The sequence below is a fragment of the Acaromyces ingoldii genome (assembly GCF_003144295.1).
Source record: "Acaromyces ingoldii strain MCA 4198 unplaced genomic scaffold FA10scaffold_5, whole genome shotgun sequence".
NCBI classification, from domain to species: Eukaryota; Fungi; Basidiomycota; class Exobasidiomycetes; order Exobasidiales; family Cryptobasidiaceae; genus Acaromyces; species Acaromyces ingoldii.
In genome coordinates, this window is record NW_020290251.1 from 783,380 (window position 1) to 799,375 (window position 15,996).

General features: G+C 57.1%; 5 protein-coding genes across 5 annotated transcripts; 2 read left to right on the forward strand and 3 right to left on the reverse strand.

The window, feature by feature from the left end:
* Nucleotides 1-174: 174 nt before the first annotated feature.
* On the reverse strand, nucleotides 175-2,469 carry FA10DRAFT_287884 (hypothetical protein; the record flags this gene model as incomplete). The annotated part of the gene is made up of 4 exons (XM_025524167.1): nucleotides 175-406; nucleotides 474-1,130; nucleotides 1,200-1,480; nucleotides 1,561-2,469. The coding sequence occupies 4 exons, from the start codon at nucleotides 2,467-2,469 to the stop codon at nucleotides 175-177; spliced, it is 2,079 nt and encodes a 692-aa protein (XP_025375536.1).
* A 391-nt stretch (nucleotides 2,470-2,860) lies between these two features.
* FA10DRAFT_268537 (hydrogenase/reductase-like protein) lies at nucleotides 2,861-4,400 on the forward strand. The gene is made up of 2 exons (XM_025522374.1): nucleotides 2,861-3,620; nucleotides 3,681-4,400. Exons 1-2 carry the CDS (start codon nucleotides 3,269-3,271, stop codon nucleotides 4,337-4,339), a joined length of 1,011 nt encoding a protein of 336 aa, XP_025375537.1. The 5' UTR covers nucleotides 2,861-3,268; the 3' UTR covers nucleotides 4,340-4,400.
* A 78-nt stretch (nucleotides 4,401-4,478) lies between these two features.
* Nucleotides 4,479-5,772, forward strand: FA10DRAFT_243792 (TRAPP I complex). The gene is made up of 3 exons (XM_025519322.1): nucleotides 4,479-4,947; nucleotides 5,022-5,254; nucleotides 5,327-5,772. Exons 1-3 carry the CDS (start codon nucleotides 4,523-4,525, stop codon nucleotides 5,515-5,517), a joined length of 849 nt encoding a protein of 282 aa, XP_025375538.1. The 5' UTR covers nucleotides 4,479-4,522; the 3' UTR covers nucleotides 5,518-5,772.
* On the reverse strand, nucleotides 5,679-8,073 carry FA10DRAFT_295913 (Na+/solute symporter). The gene is made up of 2 exons (XM_025524484.1): nucleotides 7,368-8,073; nucleotides 5,679-7,307 (listed from the first exon to the last, which is right to left on the reverse strand). The coding sequence occupies exons 1-2, from the start codon at nucleotides 7,998-8,000 to the stop codon at nucleotides 5,841-5,843; spliced, it is 2,100 nt and encodes a 699-aa protein (XP_025375539.1). The 5' UTR covers nucleotides 8,001-8,073; the 3' UTR covers nucleotides 5,679-5,840.
* Nucleotides 8,074-8,698: 625 nt separating this feature from the next.
* On the reverse strand, nucleotides 8,699-15,939 carry FA10DRAFT_254470 (hypothetical protein). The gene is made up of 4 exons (XM_025519730.1): nucleotides 15,087-15,939; nucleotides 12,663-15,015; nucleotides 11,741-12,597; nucleotides 8,699-11,678 (listed from the first exon to the last, which is right to left on the reverse strand). Exons 1-4 carry the CDS (start codon nucleotides 15,864-15,866, stop codon nucleotides 8,964-8,966), a joined length of 6,705 nt encoding a protein of 2,234 aa, XP_025375540.1. The 5' UTR covers nucleotides 15,867-15,939; the 3' UTR covers nucleotides 8,699-8,963.
* Nucleotides 15,940-15,996: the final 57 nt, after the last annotated feature.

Genomic DNA, 15,996 nt, shown 5'->3' on the forward strand with positions numbered 1-15,996 from the left:
TGGTATTTCAGAGAATTCCTTACAAGCTGACACGACAGAATGGACGAGAGACGCTGCTCGCCAAGCGAAGGAGTATGACTACGATCGAGCGCAATAGTAAGAGTTGAGGTGTAGGAAGGGGGAATGGAAAGAGATTGTCCAAAATGCTATGAGAGAGAGGCGCAAGTCCATGACCTAGGCCTTGACACTCTTTCCAAAGAGCTTCTTCTTGGTGGACGCGGCCGTCTTGCCAGCTGGAGCAGCGGGTGCGGCGGGTGCGGCAGGCGCAGGCGTGTCGGCCGAGTCATCTCCGTCGTTGTTGGCCGGAGGCGTAGGCGTCGGCGCGTCGCCCATCGATGGCGGGGCAGCCACGTTGGGGTCACCCCGACCCAGCACGTCACCTCCCAATGGCTCCTTTCCGGGCGCACTGGTGAACAGAGAGAACAGCGAGCCTCTTAGCAATTGAAGCAAAGGCAGGGATTGAAAAAACTCACTAGATCGGGTTGTCGCTCCAGTCAATTCCGTCCGATACGTCGGGATTGGCCGGTGGGGCCGTTGCACCGGGCGCGGGCACCTCGGGCTTGGGTGCAGCCGGGGTGGCAGGGGTAGCAGGAGTGGCGGGCACCGCAGGCGCAGCAGGGGTGGTAGCTGCCGGCTCCTTCTTGTCGGTGTGATCAGCCGGCGACGTCGCTTCGGGCGCCTTGTCGTCCTCCTGGGGTGCCTCGGGGGTCTGCGTCGAGGGCGCAGTAGGCACGGCGGGAGTCGCTGGCTCAGTGGGTTGAACGGGCGCGGCTGGCGCAGCAGGCTCTGGTTCAGCAGGCTGAGCGGGGGCAGCGGGGGCAGCGGGGGCAGCAGGGGCAGCAGGGGCAGCAGGGGCAGCAGGGGCAGCAGGGGCAGCAGGGGCAGCAGGGGCAGCAGGGGCAGCAGGGGCAGCAGGGGCAGGCTGAGCAGGTGTAGCAGGAGCGGGATCAGCAGGTGTGGAAGGGGCAGGCTCAGCAGGCGTGGCAGGCTGCTGAGGAGCAGGCGCAGGCGTCGCGGGCTGCTGTCCTTCGGCAGGCTGCTGAGGGGCAGCGACCGGTGCACCGTCGGGCGTGCCATCGCCGTTGTTGTCGGGCGGGGCCGTGGGTGCGTCCCACGTGTGCGGAATCAGGCTGTGAGAATGCGGAGTCAGCGTCAGGAAGGAAAAGTAGGCCAACCAGACTGCAGGCAGAGACACCCACGCAATGGGCAGGATCCAGGTGGCCGAAAGCTCGACGCCCTGACCCTTGTCGAAGCTCTTGATCTGGTCCCAGGACCAGCCAATGAAGGTGGAGATGTACGAGGTAGAAGGAGCAATGGCCTTGAGCACCGTCACGACGGCCTGCAGGGCGATGGGGATGGGCAGCGACGAGATCTTGTCGAGGATGGTGGTGAGGACAGTGTGGATGATGTTGGCAATCTTTTCTGCCTGGTCCACGTCTGACTCGATCTCAGAGAAGACGGCCTTGGGCAGGTACAGCGTCTGTATACAGCAACAGCGTCAGTGAACGGTGCACTTCGATGTTACACTCGAAGTGACAGAAATGGGAACAGACAACGCACGTAGCCCCACCACGTAGCGTGGCAGCTGATCTTTGACGTCGAGGCGACCCACACACGCTTCTTCTTATTGTCCGTAGGTGTGGTCCCACCCTCGGCCGGCTTCTGGCTATCTCCGTCCTTGGCCTTGTCCTTGTCCTTGTCCTTGTCACCCAGAAAGGGAATCCACGACGGCCAGTTCCACATCTCGATGGTCGACGACGTGGGCAGGACAAAGAAGCTGGCGATGCTCTTGGTCGCGCCGTCGTCCTTGTAGTCTGCAAAGTTGTCCCACTTGTACTCTTTTCCTGCGCCAATGGTGGTAAAAAGCGCCTTGGAATTTCCCTGGTAGTAATGATTGGTGTGCAGCACCTGCGTCGGCACGACGACAGAGCGCTCGAGGGCAAGGTTTTCTCCCTTTGTGTCACAGGACACCATGATGCTCGACCAGAGGCCGTCATCGTCGTCGTCGTCATCCTTGGACTGGGCAGAGACAGTGGTAGAGTCATTGGGAATGACGAATGCCTTTCTGCCGGATGGCATGCCGTTGAGAGCAGTCCAGACAGTGCCCACGCCAAGCCATTCGGTCGGCTCGGTAGCCGACGAGGCGCCGTTAATCTGGAGCTGCGTGGCCTGGGACTGCATGGCCACCTGCGCCTTTGCGCGCAGACTGTCGCAGTTCATAATCGATGCCGAACCGAGGTTGTCGATCAGGTCGGCCGACGAGACGGTACTGTAGAAGGGAGGGCCAGGCTTGAGCATGCTGGCCACCTTGAGGGCAATGTCGTCGGGCGACAGCTGCTTGGAGTCGTCCTTCTTGCTGATAAAACGCGAGGCGGGCGACAGGAACGCCGAAAGCGCGGCAGGCTTCTTGTCCGCGGCGTCGGCAGAGGCCGACTCGGACTTGTCGCTCTTGAAGGGATTGGCAACCATGTTGATGGTGGTTGCGCGGTCGTCAAATTAGTTTCGTAAAGGGGTCGTAACGGGGGTATGAGGCAGTCGTTACAAAGTCGTTCAGAGTCGTGACCGTTACCGTGATGGTGAGGACGGGTATAAGGAGAGCCACACTGAGCGGCTCATCATGCTGTGTATATATGGCTTCGGTCTCTTCTTTATTATTTACCCCTGAATGAGATGCTGCTGCAGACTTCTCAGGGATTGCTCCGTAGTGTCGCGGTGCCATGACCTCCAGTGGAAGCCTGGTTCTTTTGCGCTGATTCCAGGCTATAGGTGCATAAAAGTGGGACTAATAAACAAATGCCTCCCAATTCGACATCAGAAAGACCAAAAAGAAACAAGCTAAAGTGCTCAGGAGACTCTCGGTCCGCCCCCGCGTTTGGAAAAAGGAAAAAAAAAGGCCGAAGCACTTCATCATGCCAATGCTTTGCGTGTTCTCTTCAGGGGCTACCTGTCAACATCCGTATCGCCAGCTGAGCTGACCCAACTTTTGGGCCTGTCAGAAGGTGGAAAAGCCGCTTGGACCACGTTCACTCGTGCCGAAAGACCCCGCATGATCGCATTGACTCTTTGTGAACGACATGCTAACGGAATTCGGGCATGTTTCCTCCTCTTCAGCAGGCGGGAGTCGGAACGTCGGAGAAGGCGCGTCGAGTGACGCATTTTTGCTCAGCTCTTCCATTCTATGATGTTTCGAGGTTATCGCAGGCCAGGAATGGTATAAGAAGCAGGGCATTGTAGAGAGAAGGAACATGTCTCTACACAGCCAACAACAATGGTGAGGCTCGAAGATGTCCTTGAGTCCAACTCGCGCATTGCAAGCGAGCTTCCCCCTGGTCTTGTTGCCGTCTTCGTGGGAGCGACGAGCGGCATCGGTCGAGCAACGTTGCTTCGCTTTGCGAGCCATGTCACCAAACCCCGTATATACTTTGTAGGACGCTCAGAGGTCAAGGCTGGACAGGTGCTGGCTGAGCTTAACAAGGTAAATCCCTCGGGCACCTATCATTTCCTCAAAGCAGACGTTGGCCTGCTGCGGAATGTCGACAAGGTTACGGAAGAAATTAAGGCCAAGGAGTCTAGGGTCAATCTGCTCTTCCTCACAAACGGAACGCTGATATTTGGAACGAGTGAGCGATCCACCCTGACTGATGGCTTGTGCATATGCTGAAGCGTGTTCTTCACGCCAGAAACCGAAGAGGGCCTTCACTACGCAGCTGCAGTTTCCTACTACGCTCGCGTCCGCTTCATCACCAACCTTTTGCCCCTCATCAAAGATGCTCCTGGCCTACGCCGTGTCGTATCCGTCTTTGTTGCAGGCAAGGAGGGCGTGGTGTTCCCAGACGACCTCCAGGGAAACACGGTGCCTTTTCGACAGCAAATTGCACATGCAGCCACAATGACGACGCTATCTCTTGAGGCTGCCGCCCGAGAGGCCCCGCAAGTATCGTTCATCCACAACTTTCCAGGTCGCGTCTCGACGGACCTGATACGTGGCGAGGGTGAAGCGTGGTTCTTGCGCGTGATGAATGTTCTCTTCCGCATCGCGAGCCCATTGATTTGCATGTCTCATGAGGAGTGCGGTCAGCGCCACAGCTTTTTGGCCACCAGTGCCATGTACTCTCCAGCACAGTCCGGGGATGGAGATGGTGTCGTGCTCCGCTCTGAACAAGAAAAGGCTAGGAGCATCACCGGCAGCGTCGGCGCAGGGGTCTACTCGATCCTCTCTGACGGCCAGAGCGTCGGACCCGAAATCGAGCACCTCTTGGCCAAGTTCCGATCTGATGGCTACGTCGAACGCATCTGGGCCAACACCAAAGCAGACATCAAGCAAGTAACTGGCTCGTAGTCTATCCCTCGTCACGCCCTCCCTACCTATGTTCTTTGGTTGCTTGCGAATGATGCTACCCTTATGAAAGAAAAGAGAGGCGCGCTCCACGTGTGAATTTCAACGGCCGTGCACTGTTACTTTTCGTCTCTCCATTGACGACCACTGACCGACCGATTGAGTCTTAGGTGCTCCAATTGCAATATGGCCTACTCTGCCCAAGGTGGGCCTCAACAGACGGTCAGCTCACCAACGAGCAGTGCCACATACCCACTCTCACCGCGATCTAGCGTGCCGAGCTACATCCGACGCTCCTCTGCCGTCTCATCGATCCTCGGCGGCAACTCCAGGGACAGCGCCGTGCCCGGCGGCAGCGCCAGCGTCCGCAATAGCACCCTCCCTTCGACCCCCACCACTGCCAGTAGCAGTACAGGTGCGTCCTCGTACTTCGGAGGAGGCTCTTCGTCGACGACTGTCGGTCCATCATCTGGGCCGCCTGACATCCTCGACAGGCCAAGAGATAGATCAAAGAACTCAGAAGTGGCCAGCAGTGCCCTTACATTTCTCTATGCTGAGATCGTTGCCTATACCCAAGGTCGAGTGACAGGAATCTCCGACCTCGAGCGAAAGTAAGTCGTCCAGCCTCCTCCTACGTCACTGAGAGAAAAGAAGCAATCGCTGACAAGGACTCCCTCGTGGATAGACTCTCACTGATGGGCTATCGTGTCGGTCAGAGGATGGTGCCGATGCTGGTTCATCGGAATGAGTTTCCGACACCACCTTCGCTCTCGTCTGGCTCGTCAATCTATGGGCGCCAGCCAAAGAGGGAGACGAGGCTCTTGCCCGTCCTGCTCTGGCTACATACACATCTTTGGAAGGCCATCTTTGGCAGGCCAGCCGACAGTCTCGAGCGGAGCACAGAAAGGAGCGACGAGTGTGCGTTAGGGCCTTCTGATATCTTCGCTTCTTTCCATCTCATTGTGCAAGTGCTGACTCTCGCGACCGCAGACATGATCTCGACCAACACACCCTTCTTTGCGAGGTCTATGTCAGTCCCAAAGGAGATGAGCCAGCTCTGCGTCGAGGCATTTACTGCAGGGATCGTCGAGGCAGCCCTCGACGGCCTTGGTTTTGTGGGTCACTTTTCATTTCATCTTGCAGGCACACGTCGTGAAAAGCTCGCTTACCTCGCTTCTTGATATCTGGCAGCCGGCTCGGGTCACAGCACACAGCGTACCAGCGCCAGAGAACCCACAGCGGGTCACGATTCTCGTCAAGCTAAACAAGGAGGTCATGGAGAGGGAGGAGGCTCTCGGACCGGCGGCGTGATTGCTAAGGAACCCAACATCAGATTTGTAATTTTACGGCTACTCTACTCTACTCTAGTGGGCACAAATAGCAGCGCAGGTATCACACCTGCGCTGAAGCAGTGAACGAAGGGGAATATTTCACAGGAGAGAAAGGCATTTTTCTATCTCTACGCAACTTCAGGAGAAGATGGTAATCCTTTTTGTCATGTTGATCAAGCGCTGCTGCTGGTGGAAGCAGCAACCTGAGGCTTCTTCTCGTCTGGGGAGGGGAGGTCGCTGCTGTCCGCACTCTTTCCCTCTTGCACCTTCGCGCCTTGACCAGCCGTGGCAGAGCTACCGCTCGATTCAAGTTGTCGGGCGCCCTTGACCTCTGGCTGCTCCTTCTTGATACCCTCGTGGGGCGCATCACGCTTTCCAAGGCGATAGAGGATGTTGTGGAAGATGATCCTGTATGTCGGGATACCCTCGACGATGGGGAACAGGCCGACAGCGAAGAAGCCCAAGAAGGCCCAGATGCCCGAGACGATGACCCAGCCAGTGAAAAAGGACTGGGTGAAGATGTAGTCGCGATAGAGCGACAGGGGCCAGATGAGGAGGAACACGCAGAAAATAATGACGGAAGCAATGCCCGAGATGAAGAGCCACTTCTTGAGGTTCTTGTCCGAGAAACGCTGGTCGGCCTCGATTGCTGCGATTTCCTTTTCGTCTCCAGACCCTTCGTAGCGGTGTTGCCAGAGGTTGTTCCAGTCAATCTTCTTGGGCGTCAGAATGCTGCCGATGGTGCACAGAAGGATGCCCGTGGCGATGCACGTCGTGAACGTGTACAGGTCCACCTCAACGAGCTCGAGGGTGGCCAGCGAGACACTACCGCCGAGCCGGTTCGCCAGAGAGAGCCAGACGGCCAGACCAGCACCGAAGCCGATCCAGATACCAGGAAAGACGGCCCAGGTGGGGAGGCGGTCGCCAAAGAAGCTGAAGACAATCTGAGGCAGGGCAGCCGTGGACCAGACGCCGGTGATGTTGTAGAGGAAGTTGAGGTCAACTCCAACACCGTGAAGCAGAGAGCCAAAGGCGGCCATGAAGAGGGAGAACCCAATGACGCCCCACTGCTGCACGCGGAGAATCTGGTCGGGCTTTGCGTTGCGGTTGAAATAGGTCTTGTACAGGTCGTAGCCCGAGATGGACGAGACGGCAATAAGCTGTGCAGAGATGGCCGAGGTGGAAGACATGAACATGAGAAGCAGCACTGCCGCGCTGCCGCCCTTTCCGAGAATGGCCTGGGCCGCGTACGGAAGGACCAAGCCGGCCGAAACTTCCTCCTTGGACATTCTCGAGGGGAACGTGGGGAATGTGGGCGAGACTGTCTCTAGGGCCAGTGCGACAAGGCCGGCCGTGGTTGCCAACGTCCAAGGGATGGTGAACCAGGAGAGGGATCCGATGACATAGCCGGGCACTGTTGCAGAAGGATTGGCTGCAATACCCTTTTGGTGGAACGAAGCGTCGTTGAAGACGACGCCGAGGTACTCCAGGAAGCTGAGCCAAGCGAACTTGATGGCGCCCAAGCTCTTGAGCGTCGTGAAAGAACCTTGGTAGTTGTCCGAAGGGTTCTTGGCAGCTGCCTGCTGCAACAGACGGTACATCGCCGCGGGAGATCCGATGAGTTCGGACGTGGCGTACGTCTAATGGTGGGGAGCATATCAGCATCAAGTTCTCGTGTCGTCCCTCTGCATGATACTTACCTTGAAGAAGAGAACGAAAATGATGATGAAAATGACCACCGTGTGCAGGTAGTCGGCCAAGATTGTGCTCCTGAGACCACCTGTCAGGGTGTAGGCAGCGACGGCCGTGGGGAGGATAAAGAGGGACGCATAGACGTTCACGCCTGCAATACTGTTGATGGCCGCGGCTGCACCGACGAGAATCGACGAGACGACAAGGATGTTGGTAGCGAGCGCAAAGAAAAGGAATGTGAGATGCCCAGCGGTACCATAGCGGATCCTGAGGAGCTCGAGGTGGGTGTGGAGGGTGGGGGCGCGTCGCTTGAGCTGGATAGCCATGGCGCTGAAGAGGGTGATCTGCACCATGTTGGCAGCTCCGTAGATGAGCGCACCTGCCACACCATAGTTGTATGCAGTGCTGCAGGCGGAGAGTAACGTCACGCTCCAGCACCACGACGACGTGACAGCGCTGGCCGAAAGACCAATGCCGAGCGAACGATTGGCAATGCTGTACTCGGACGAAGACCTCGAGAGACCGCCGTAGCGCCTCATGGCCTGCGAGAGGCCGACGACGACGATTGCGAAAAAGACACCGAGGCCCACGAGGGTGCCATAGCCCGTGCCTTTGGACAGCGGAGGTGCGGGAGAGGACATAGCTGCTGCTCGCTCTGCCTGGCTTAGGGCGTTACTCGACCGTGTTGACCCCTGATGGGAGATTTGAAGGAGCAGAGAAGGTCAGTGTGTGGGCGGAAGGGAGAGGCTTCTTATCAGGGCCGATCCGCACTGTCATACGATTGCTCGTACTGCTACTACTGCTATCATTTTTTCCCTGCCATCAGACGTGCCGTTAATCTCATTGCACGCCATCCACGACAAAAGAGTCGCAAAAGATGGCAACACTTGCATAGGTCTGTGTAAATCTTTGAAAGGACGCGCCTCCTCCCAGCTTGCCCGTGTCCTTCCTGTCTCCCGGCTTTCTAGCGCGAGTTTTGGAGCTTCTAACCCTCTGGCAGACTGCACTGAAACAATTTAGAAAAAAAAAAAAGGCGGAGATTTTCCAAAGCACGCGCGCTCCTGTCATTCGAGGTCATCATCACGCAATCAGGTTCTCAACGCGGCAATTGATCATAATGAAGGGAGAAAGCTAGCATGGATGTTATTAGTTGATCTGAGTTCGGACTTTCTTGACAGGCCAAGGTAGCACGGGACAGAAGACGGGGCGTTGGGTGGCTTGCTTCTTCGCGTGCTTTCGAGCGGGGTTGCGGGACCACCGGAGCCGCACAGCGCTCCTGTCGTTAGTTTGAGAGCGTCGTCCGCAGTATAAGGTCCGGAGTGTACTCAGGAGCGACAGTGTGGCTTGTTCTTGGCTTGATTTCCCTTCCTATTGCCATGCCCGATGGTCAACTTGCATCATCGACCATAGTCTGACGAGCGAAGGGGACAGTGAATGCAAACGATTGGACACCGTGGGAGCTCCTCTCAACTAGCATGCTACACCGAACTCCGTACAGGCAAGGCATCAAACCAGTTCTTGCGGTTGAGACCGATAATGCTTCTTGTCATTAGCAGGTCTTCCTCTAGTCATGCATGTTGCCTCTCCGTCATGGTAAAGAGGAATCAACTAAAATACACTGGGATCCCATAAACAACGCACGCCGCTCCTGAGAGGTAAGGCAGCTTGCAGACCGCTCGACTTGCCGCGACAGCTCTTGTCAGCGACATATTTCCGCGCCTCTTTCCACCTGACTTCGTCACTACTCCTGAGGCTGAGTCTGCAGTGAGACCAACCTTCTCCAAGACGCTCTCGCTGATCCCATCGAGCTCACGGTCCGTTGCGTCCCAGAGATTGCCCACAAGGGCTGGGCAGCCCGCCATGACGTAATTGTATGCTGTTCCGCACCGGTCAAAGTCGCCCTGATTCCTGAGCATTGCGCTTGAGCATCCCCACAGCATAGTGACGGCGCACTGCTGCAGTGACTTGAGCTTGTGGGATCGGATGTACTGCTCTGCCCCCCCGTGGCCAAAGTAGACAACGACATCATTGGACGAGAGTGCATTGGCGTATTCGTCCAGCAGAGGAGTTCGTCCGGCGATGCCTGTCCACTGCCCCTTTCCATCTTTAGTCAAAAGCGGCTCGAAGCGCTCTTGGGTCCTGGTCAGATCCCCAGCTGGATTGATGAGGTAGAACTTCTTCGCCATTTCGATGTCGATGGTCTTGCCTCGTGCCCCTCGCAGCTCTACGAGACGGTCCTCAAGAAAGGCCATCGAGGGAATACGACTGACGGCACGAGATCTAAGCGTTGGGATCGACTCCCATGGAATGGCGCAAGTGTCTCGATCGAGAATCAAGAAAAGATGCGCATCGTTTTCCTCCTCTTCCTCCTCTTCCAGTTTCTGTCTCTGCCTCCGCTGGCTGCGCTTGCTCCGCAGCGACTCCAAGGCGCTCCTTACATCGACGACACTCTGATCGAGGTCCACTTCGTCGACTGCGACTGGCACGCCATTGAATTGGTATGCGTCCATAATGAAGTGCAGCATATCCTCGAGGTCTTCATCTGTCGTCTCGCTGGATGTCAGCCTCGCGAAGCATTCAAGGACTGCGTCATCGAGCTTGACGGCGTTCGTATCGTTGCTCCCGCCGCCAGCAGCGCCGACGGCGCGACCGCGTTTGCTGCTGCTGCCCGACAGTGGGCTAGCCGCCGTCAGCGACTGGCCAAGAATGGCGTTCAGAGAGGCTCTAAGCGTGTCCAGCTCTTCGTCGGACGCGCCCGTGCTCGGCAAAAAGACGCTCTTGAAGGCTCCCAGCCATGTCGTCTCGATGCCCTCCAAGAGCACCTTGAGACGAGCGTCGAGCTCCCTCCGCTGCGACCACCACTGTTTCCTGGCCTCCAAGCCTTCGAGATCCTTTGCCGCATGCGTTGCGTGGTTGCTTTCTTCGACAATGTCACGGAGCTCCTCGAGGGCAGCGTCGACTGTGAGCGCCTCCTCTTCTCCCTCGCGACGGCTCTGTCGGTCGATGGGTAGATTGAAGACGATGGGCTCCTGTGCCCCGCCGCGCCGGCTCAGTATCAAGTGATCCCGGTCGGGCGATACTGTGATCGAAACCACGGTCCATGTCGGCGGCAATCGCGGGTGCACCACGCTGGACCTCTGATCGAGCTCGAGCTGCTGGTGACGCCTTGCCACATCGCGCCAATAGCTCTGCCTCGTTCCAGGCTCTCCACTCTCTGACGACGGGTTAGACTTAATCGATGGCGAGGATTGGCCAGCTTTAGTCTTGCTGGGGACAAATCCGCAAAATTGGAACCACTGGCGAGCCTCGAGCTCTCTTGGCCTGAGCTTGGACTCGATCGCATCAAGGAGCTCCCTCTGAAGTGTAACAGATGCGCCAGCATCGATGAGGTCACAGAGATTCGTGGCGAGATGCTGACCCATGGACTTGCGGCTCAATGTGGCGTGTAGCAGCCTGCTCGTTGACAGGTGGGCTATGGTGTCCCTCACTTCGGTCGATTCGCCGCATCGCTGACTCCATCCCTGGAGCGCCTCAGTAAAGGTGGCATTCGCCGACGAGAGTGAATTGACAGCTGCCTTCACCGCCGAGCCACTCTTTGATGCAGAAGACTCTTTCGCCTTTACACCTCTCGACATCATGGGTAAAGAGAGGGAAGACTCAGCTAGCATGCCGAAGACCTGATCGGCGCGCAGCTTTTGCATCGATTGTCGAATTGCGATTCTTCCAGCCACGAGTGCGTCCTCGACGCTTGCCGGTTGACTCGCTGTCTCGAACAGCATCGCCTGCTCCAGGAACTCTTGGCTCTCGGTGTTCCTACCCATGAGCTCAAGGAGCCATGCTTGCCTCCTCAGCAGACGAGCTTTCACCCGTGGCAAAAGCGTCTCATGGCCTGTGAGCGCAATTTGAGGGGATTTCCCATCATTACGCTGCCTTGGCGACGGCAAAATAGAGTCGAGTTCAGCAAAAGCCGTGCTGAGAGAGCCGAGGATGTCTTGTCCTTCAACGTAGAATTTGAGGGCCTCTGGCAGGGCATCGGTACGGCTCATCCGATCACCGCGGATGCACGTCATCGACACGGCTTCGGGGATCCAATCGTCTTCGAGCAGCGACATGACCTGGTCCAAGTCGGCTTCTCCGGTCTCCGTCTGTGCCATCTGGATCCTCACTCCTCCTCGTTCGATAAGCGCTTGGCATACCGAGAGGGGAATGTTCAGAGAAGCTCCAAACGCAACGGCCTCGCTCGCATAGGCTTCTGCATCGCGCGCAGTACCTCGATACATGTTGAGACGACTGACTCGAAGGTAAGAAAGGAGCAGCATCTGGAGGACGCGCTCGTGGTGTTAAAACTCTTATTGCTCTCAATAAGTGATGGCAGACTCACCTTGATGGTACGCCAGTGAGCAGTGGCAAGGGACCAAGAGCTGAGCTTGGGTGATTGAGCGTGCTTCGATGCCTCGTGCTGCCCCTCTGCCTCAGACGGCAATCGATCAGCAAATGGCGAGCCATTGTTTGCTTGCTCTTTTGGACCTGTCAGCTTGGCCAGCGAGTTGCTTGTCTTGCTAGCGAATCGCACGCTCTCAATTGCCGCCGCAATGGCCGCCGTCAAGTCTCCTTTGGCGTATTGTATGGAAGCGCAAATGTCATACGCTAGCGCCTGCCGTTCGTACCCTTGACACCTTTCGACAAACGCCTGAACACTATTCTTGGTCGCCGACGGCTGGATTTGTGATGCGATCTCGACTGCCTCATCGTACGTCGCCGTGCTCTCTTCGATTCGGCCTGCGTAGCAGAGACTGTCGGCATGTGCGAAGAGACATCGAGCTCTCGTGTTCTCCGAGATGCCCCAGTCTTTTCGCTGCAGGTCGCGTTCCACGATGGGTTTGATGACCGCTTCGGCCCGACTTAATTTGCCCAAGAGCAGGTACTGTCGAGTGAGATCAGCAGAAGCTTTCAAATACCCGTCCCGTCCTTTGAGGCCTCGGCTCGTCAGGTTGAGTCGGCGGAGCACCTTGAGCAGCTCGACAGATGCCAGCGTATGTCCAAACGCATTGATGGCTTCATACACCAACTCGATCAGCGAACACAGCCGCTCAATGTCGTCGTATGTTGCCGCATCTGCAACCAAGGCGGGCGACTGAGGCATTACCTGTGTCGTGCCATTGGTGAGCTTCTTTGAGGGCGGAGTGATCGGTAAAGCAGAGTGCGGTGTCGCCTTGGCCTGCCTCGGCGCTTGAGTGACTGTGTAGAAGGACAAACTTAAGTATCCTGATGTCTGTTCATGATAATGTCCACATCTTCCTTACCCTTTAAAGGCCGATTCTTGGCCCCGGCCTTCTTCTTGATTGTCTTGTCCTTGTAATCTGTATCACTGTTTTCCGAAATCCTGCGCAGCGCCGTATTTGCGGCCTTGGCGCTGTGAACAACACTTTGCTGTGCTGCCGTAGACCGTGCCTGCTGTCTACAGAGCGTGAGCAAAAGCTCGAGTGTGGCCTGGTATTGCAAACGATATCGAGCTAGACCTGCGTCGTCTTGCAGGTCCATGTCATAGAGCAGTGCTCGAATCTCGTCAACCAGCTGACTGACATCTTTGTCGCTCTCTCGGACGGTTTCCGGGCCACCCAGAAGGACTCGAAGCTCGAGTCTCCGGAGAAGCACTCGTGCCCTCCGCAGAGGATTCTTTTCGCTCTTGTACAATGATTCGAGAACAGAGATGAATGCGAAAGCTGCTCTTGGCGCACCCGTGCGATGGAGGCTATTGTCAAGCGACAAAAGGCAATACTCCAGGCATACCGCGAATGCATTTTCGTCGGTCTTGCTGAGGTGAATGAGCCAGGGAAGCCTGTCGTCCTCTTGCTCGTATGTCTCGGCAGACGAAAACGCATCGACAGTCTGCTTGGCCATCTGAGCCAATGTGCTGCTGAGCTCGTCGGATGTGAAGATGTCGCAGATGGCTGTTGAAGAGGACGCAGCAGACACAGTCGGCCAGGTGTCCTTGGAAAGGTGTTCGAGCGCCCTGGTGAACGCCTGGAGGGCCAGTCGAGGCTGCAACGTCATGTTATACGATGAAGCAAGCTGTGACCAGCGCTTAGGGAGGCCTTCGCGCGCCTTCTCTGGTGACCACTTTGTCCGCTGCCCCTTTTCTACTCCTGCCAAGCTGACTGCAACGTCGGCCATCTCGCAGGAAGGCCGGAGAAAGCGCAGCGCATCCTGGTACTTCGCATCGTTGTAGAGCCTGCCACCAAAGTGCCACATGCTGGATGAGACAAAGTACAGGTTCTCGGACCGGGCTTCATCGTCGATCAGGCTGCACTCTAGTTTCTCCGCGTTCCCTCCGATGAGCTGTCGACACTTTGCCATATGTTGCTCACATGCGTCGACTGCTGCCTTGTCTCCAGGGGAAAAGGTCGAATGCGACAAAATTCTCATCGCCTGGACAACGCCTGCCAGCATAGCAGCCGGCTGCTCGCTCTCGTCTTTGCCCTCCCATTCGTTCCGCGGCACCTCGCGCAAGCATGCTTCGAGACGAGACACGATGGCTAAAACGACTGGTCGAAGGGCGTCTACGACCGAAGCCAGCGTCGCCTGTGATCCGCCCGCTTCTTGACTCTTGTTAGTTTCTGCATCGAGAAGCTTGAGCGCCCTCCTCCGAAGCTGGTCGACGGAACGGAGGGTCTTCGAATCCATGAGCGACTTCTGTTCGCGCGATGTCGCGTCAATAGCCACCACTGTCGTCGCCAAGATAACTTCGACATCGGCAAGACTAGCTTCGCTGTAGGTGACTTGCTCGAGCGCTATGACTCCCTTCGCTAGCGCTGCTGAGGCTTCCGAGTGAGACATGCAGGCGTCCACTTGCGCATTCGTCTTTAGAGCACTTGAAGAAGCCATGGGCTCAACCTCGCCTGAGCCGGGCCCCACCGAAGCCGCCAGCGAAGCGATGCGGTCGATCGCCGACGACATGCCTGCCCTCTTGGCAAGATCCATCCACGTCTCGCAGAACTTGTCGAATCCGGTCACCGACTTCATTCGCACATCGCTTCGCACCTGGTTTGAGAGCTGGACCAGATCCCTGAAGACGTCGTCGACGGCGGCAAAGGCTTGCGCTCTCTGCGATGCATCGCTGCCCTCTGCTGTCATCCTGCCGCGAAAGTAGCTGATTCCGACGCGGCTGCACCGGTCCCAGAACGCATCGACATCGAGGTCGGACACGAGCATGAGAAAGTCGAGCGACACCTTTCTCACCTCCAAAGTGGCCTCCAAGAGCGAAGACGCGTGGGACGAAGAAGCGATATCGTCGTTCAATCGAGCCAAACAGCGACCGATGGATCGTTCGACATGATACGAAGCCTGGTCGGCCGAGAAAGCAGCGCTCGGGCTGTCCGCCCTTCGAACATACCTCTGCCACGATAGCGGCCCGCTTGCATGGTCGTGGACGAGCCTTGCATGACGTGCCAAGTCCGCTAGCGATGCTGAGGAGAGAATGCAGGTGAGGGAAAGCGACTGAAGATCTAGGATGAGATTTTCGAGTTTCGTTGGGACAGGCGTCTCTGGCCGTGGAATGGCGAAGAGGTAAAGCTCCATGGGCTCCACGTAATCGTTCTGATACAAGCATGATACTGCTTTGTGCAGGAAGCGCAGCTCGGCATCGGCACTGGCAAGCTGCAAGGTTGTGTTGCCAAGTCAGAGAGTTTCTCGCTGGGATGTACGTCTCCACTTGAGCCTACACTTACCAGGCCAAGTCCAACCAGCTTGGACACAATAGACACCATGACGCTCTCGATCTCTATGTCCTTGTTCTCTTTCGCCTCTGCCTCAGACGACGAAGCCTGGACTTGAAGCAGGAAGCGGGTTGCAACGCGGTAACAGTCGACCAGCGCTCGTACATTGGCTGTTGATACATCTCCGTTCGGCGAAACGTCCTTGAGTGCTGCCTTCTTGAGCACGGTCTTGGCTACCTTGGGTGTGGCTGAAGATGACGCTGCATGCGAACGTTGCGACGGAGCAGGGCTGCTGCGCGCTGAGCCAGACGTAGAACTGGCCTTTGAGGACGACGTCGAGCCAAGAAGGGAATGCGATCTGCCGTCTGTCGAATTCGCCTGCCAGTCACTTTTCATGAGCTCGTTCAAAGAAGTCAGGACGCCGTTGACGACGAGCTTGGCCAGTCGGACCTTCTTGGCTTCTGATCCAAGGGTATCTATCGGTGCTCTCTCGACCGTCGATTCATGCTGGACGGCTGCGTGTCCGGAACCGCCCTCTGAGGGACCCAGCAAGCGTGCCAGTGCTGTGCACGTTGCGGCCACGCATTTTGCAGGCACCTTGACAGCGCCGACGATGTTCTCGGCCGATGTCGACGCGACGGTGCGCCGCTTTGCCGCGGCTGTCCCGGGCGGACCCGCAACCTTGCTCCTCGTCTTGGGCTCCTCAGGGCGACCTTTAGTGCTGGCCTCATGACCCTTTGCTCTGCGGGCTGTCGAGGAGGCAGGAGCCTGTTCTGACACTTTTCCCGGCATGCCTGCGCATGAAAGATGCGCGATTCGTCGGAACCTGGAAGAGGAGTCGAGCTTCGTTGGGAGAGTCGTAGTAGTAACCAACACAGCTGGGAAGCGTCGCCCGCCCAGACGCGCCGCTTCACGTGTGGCC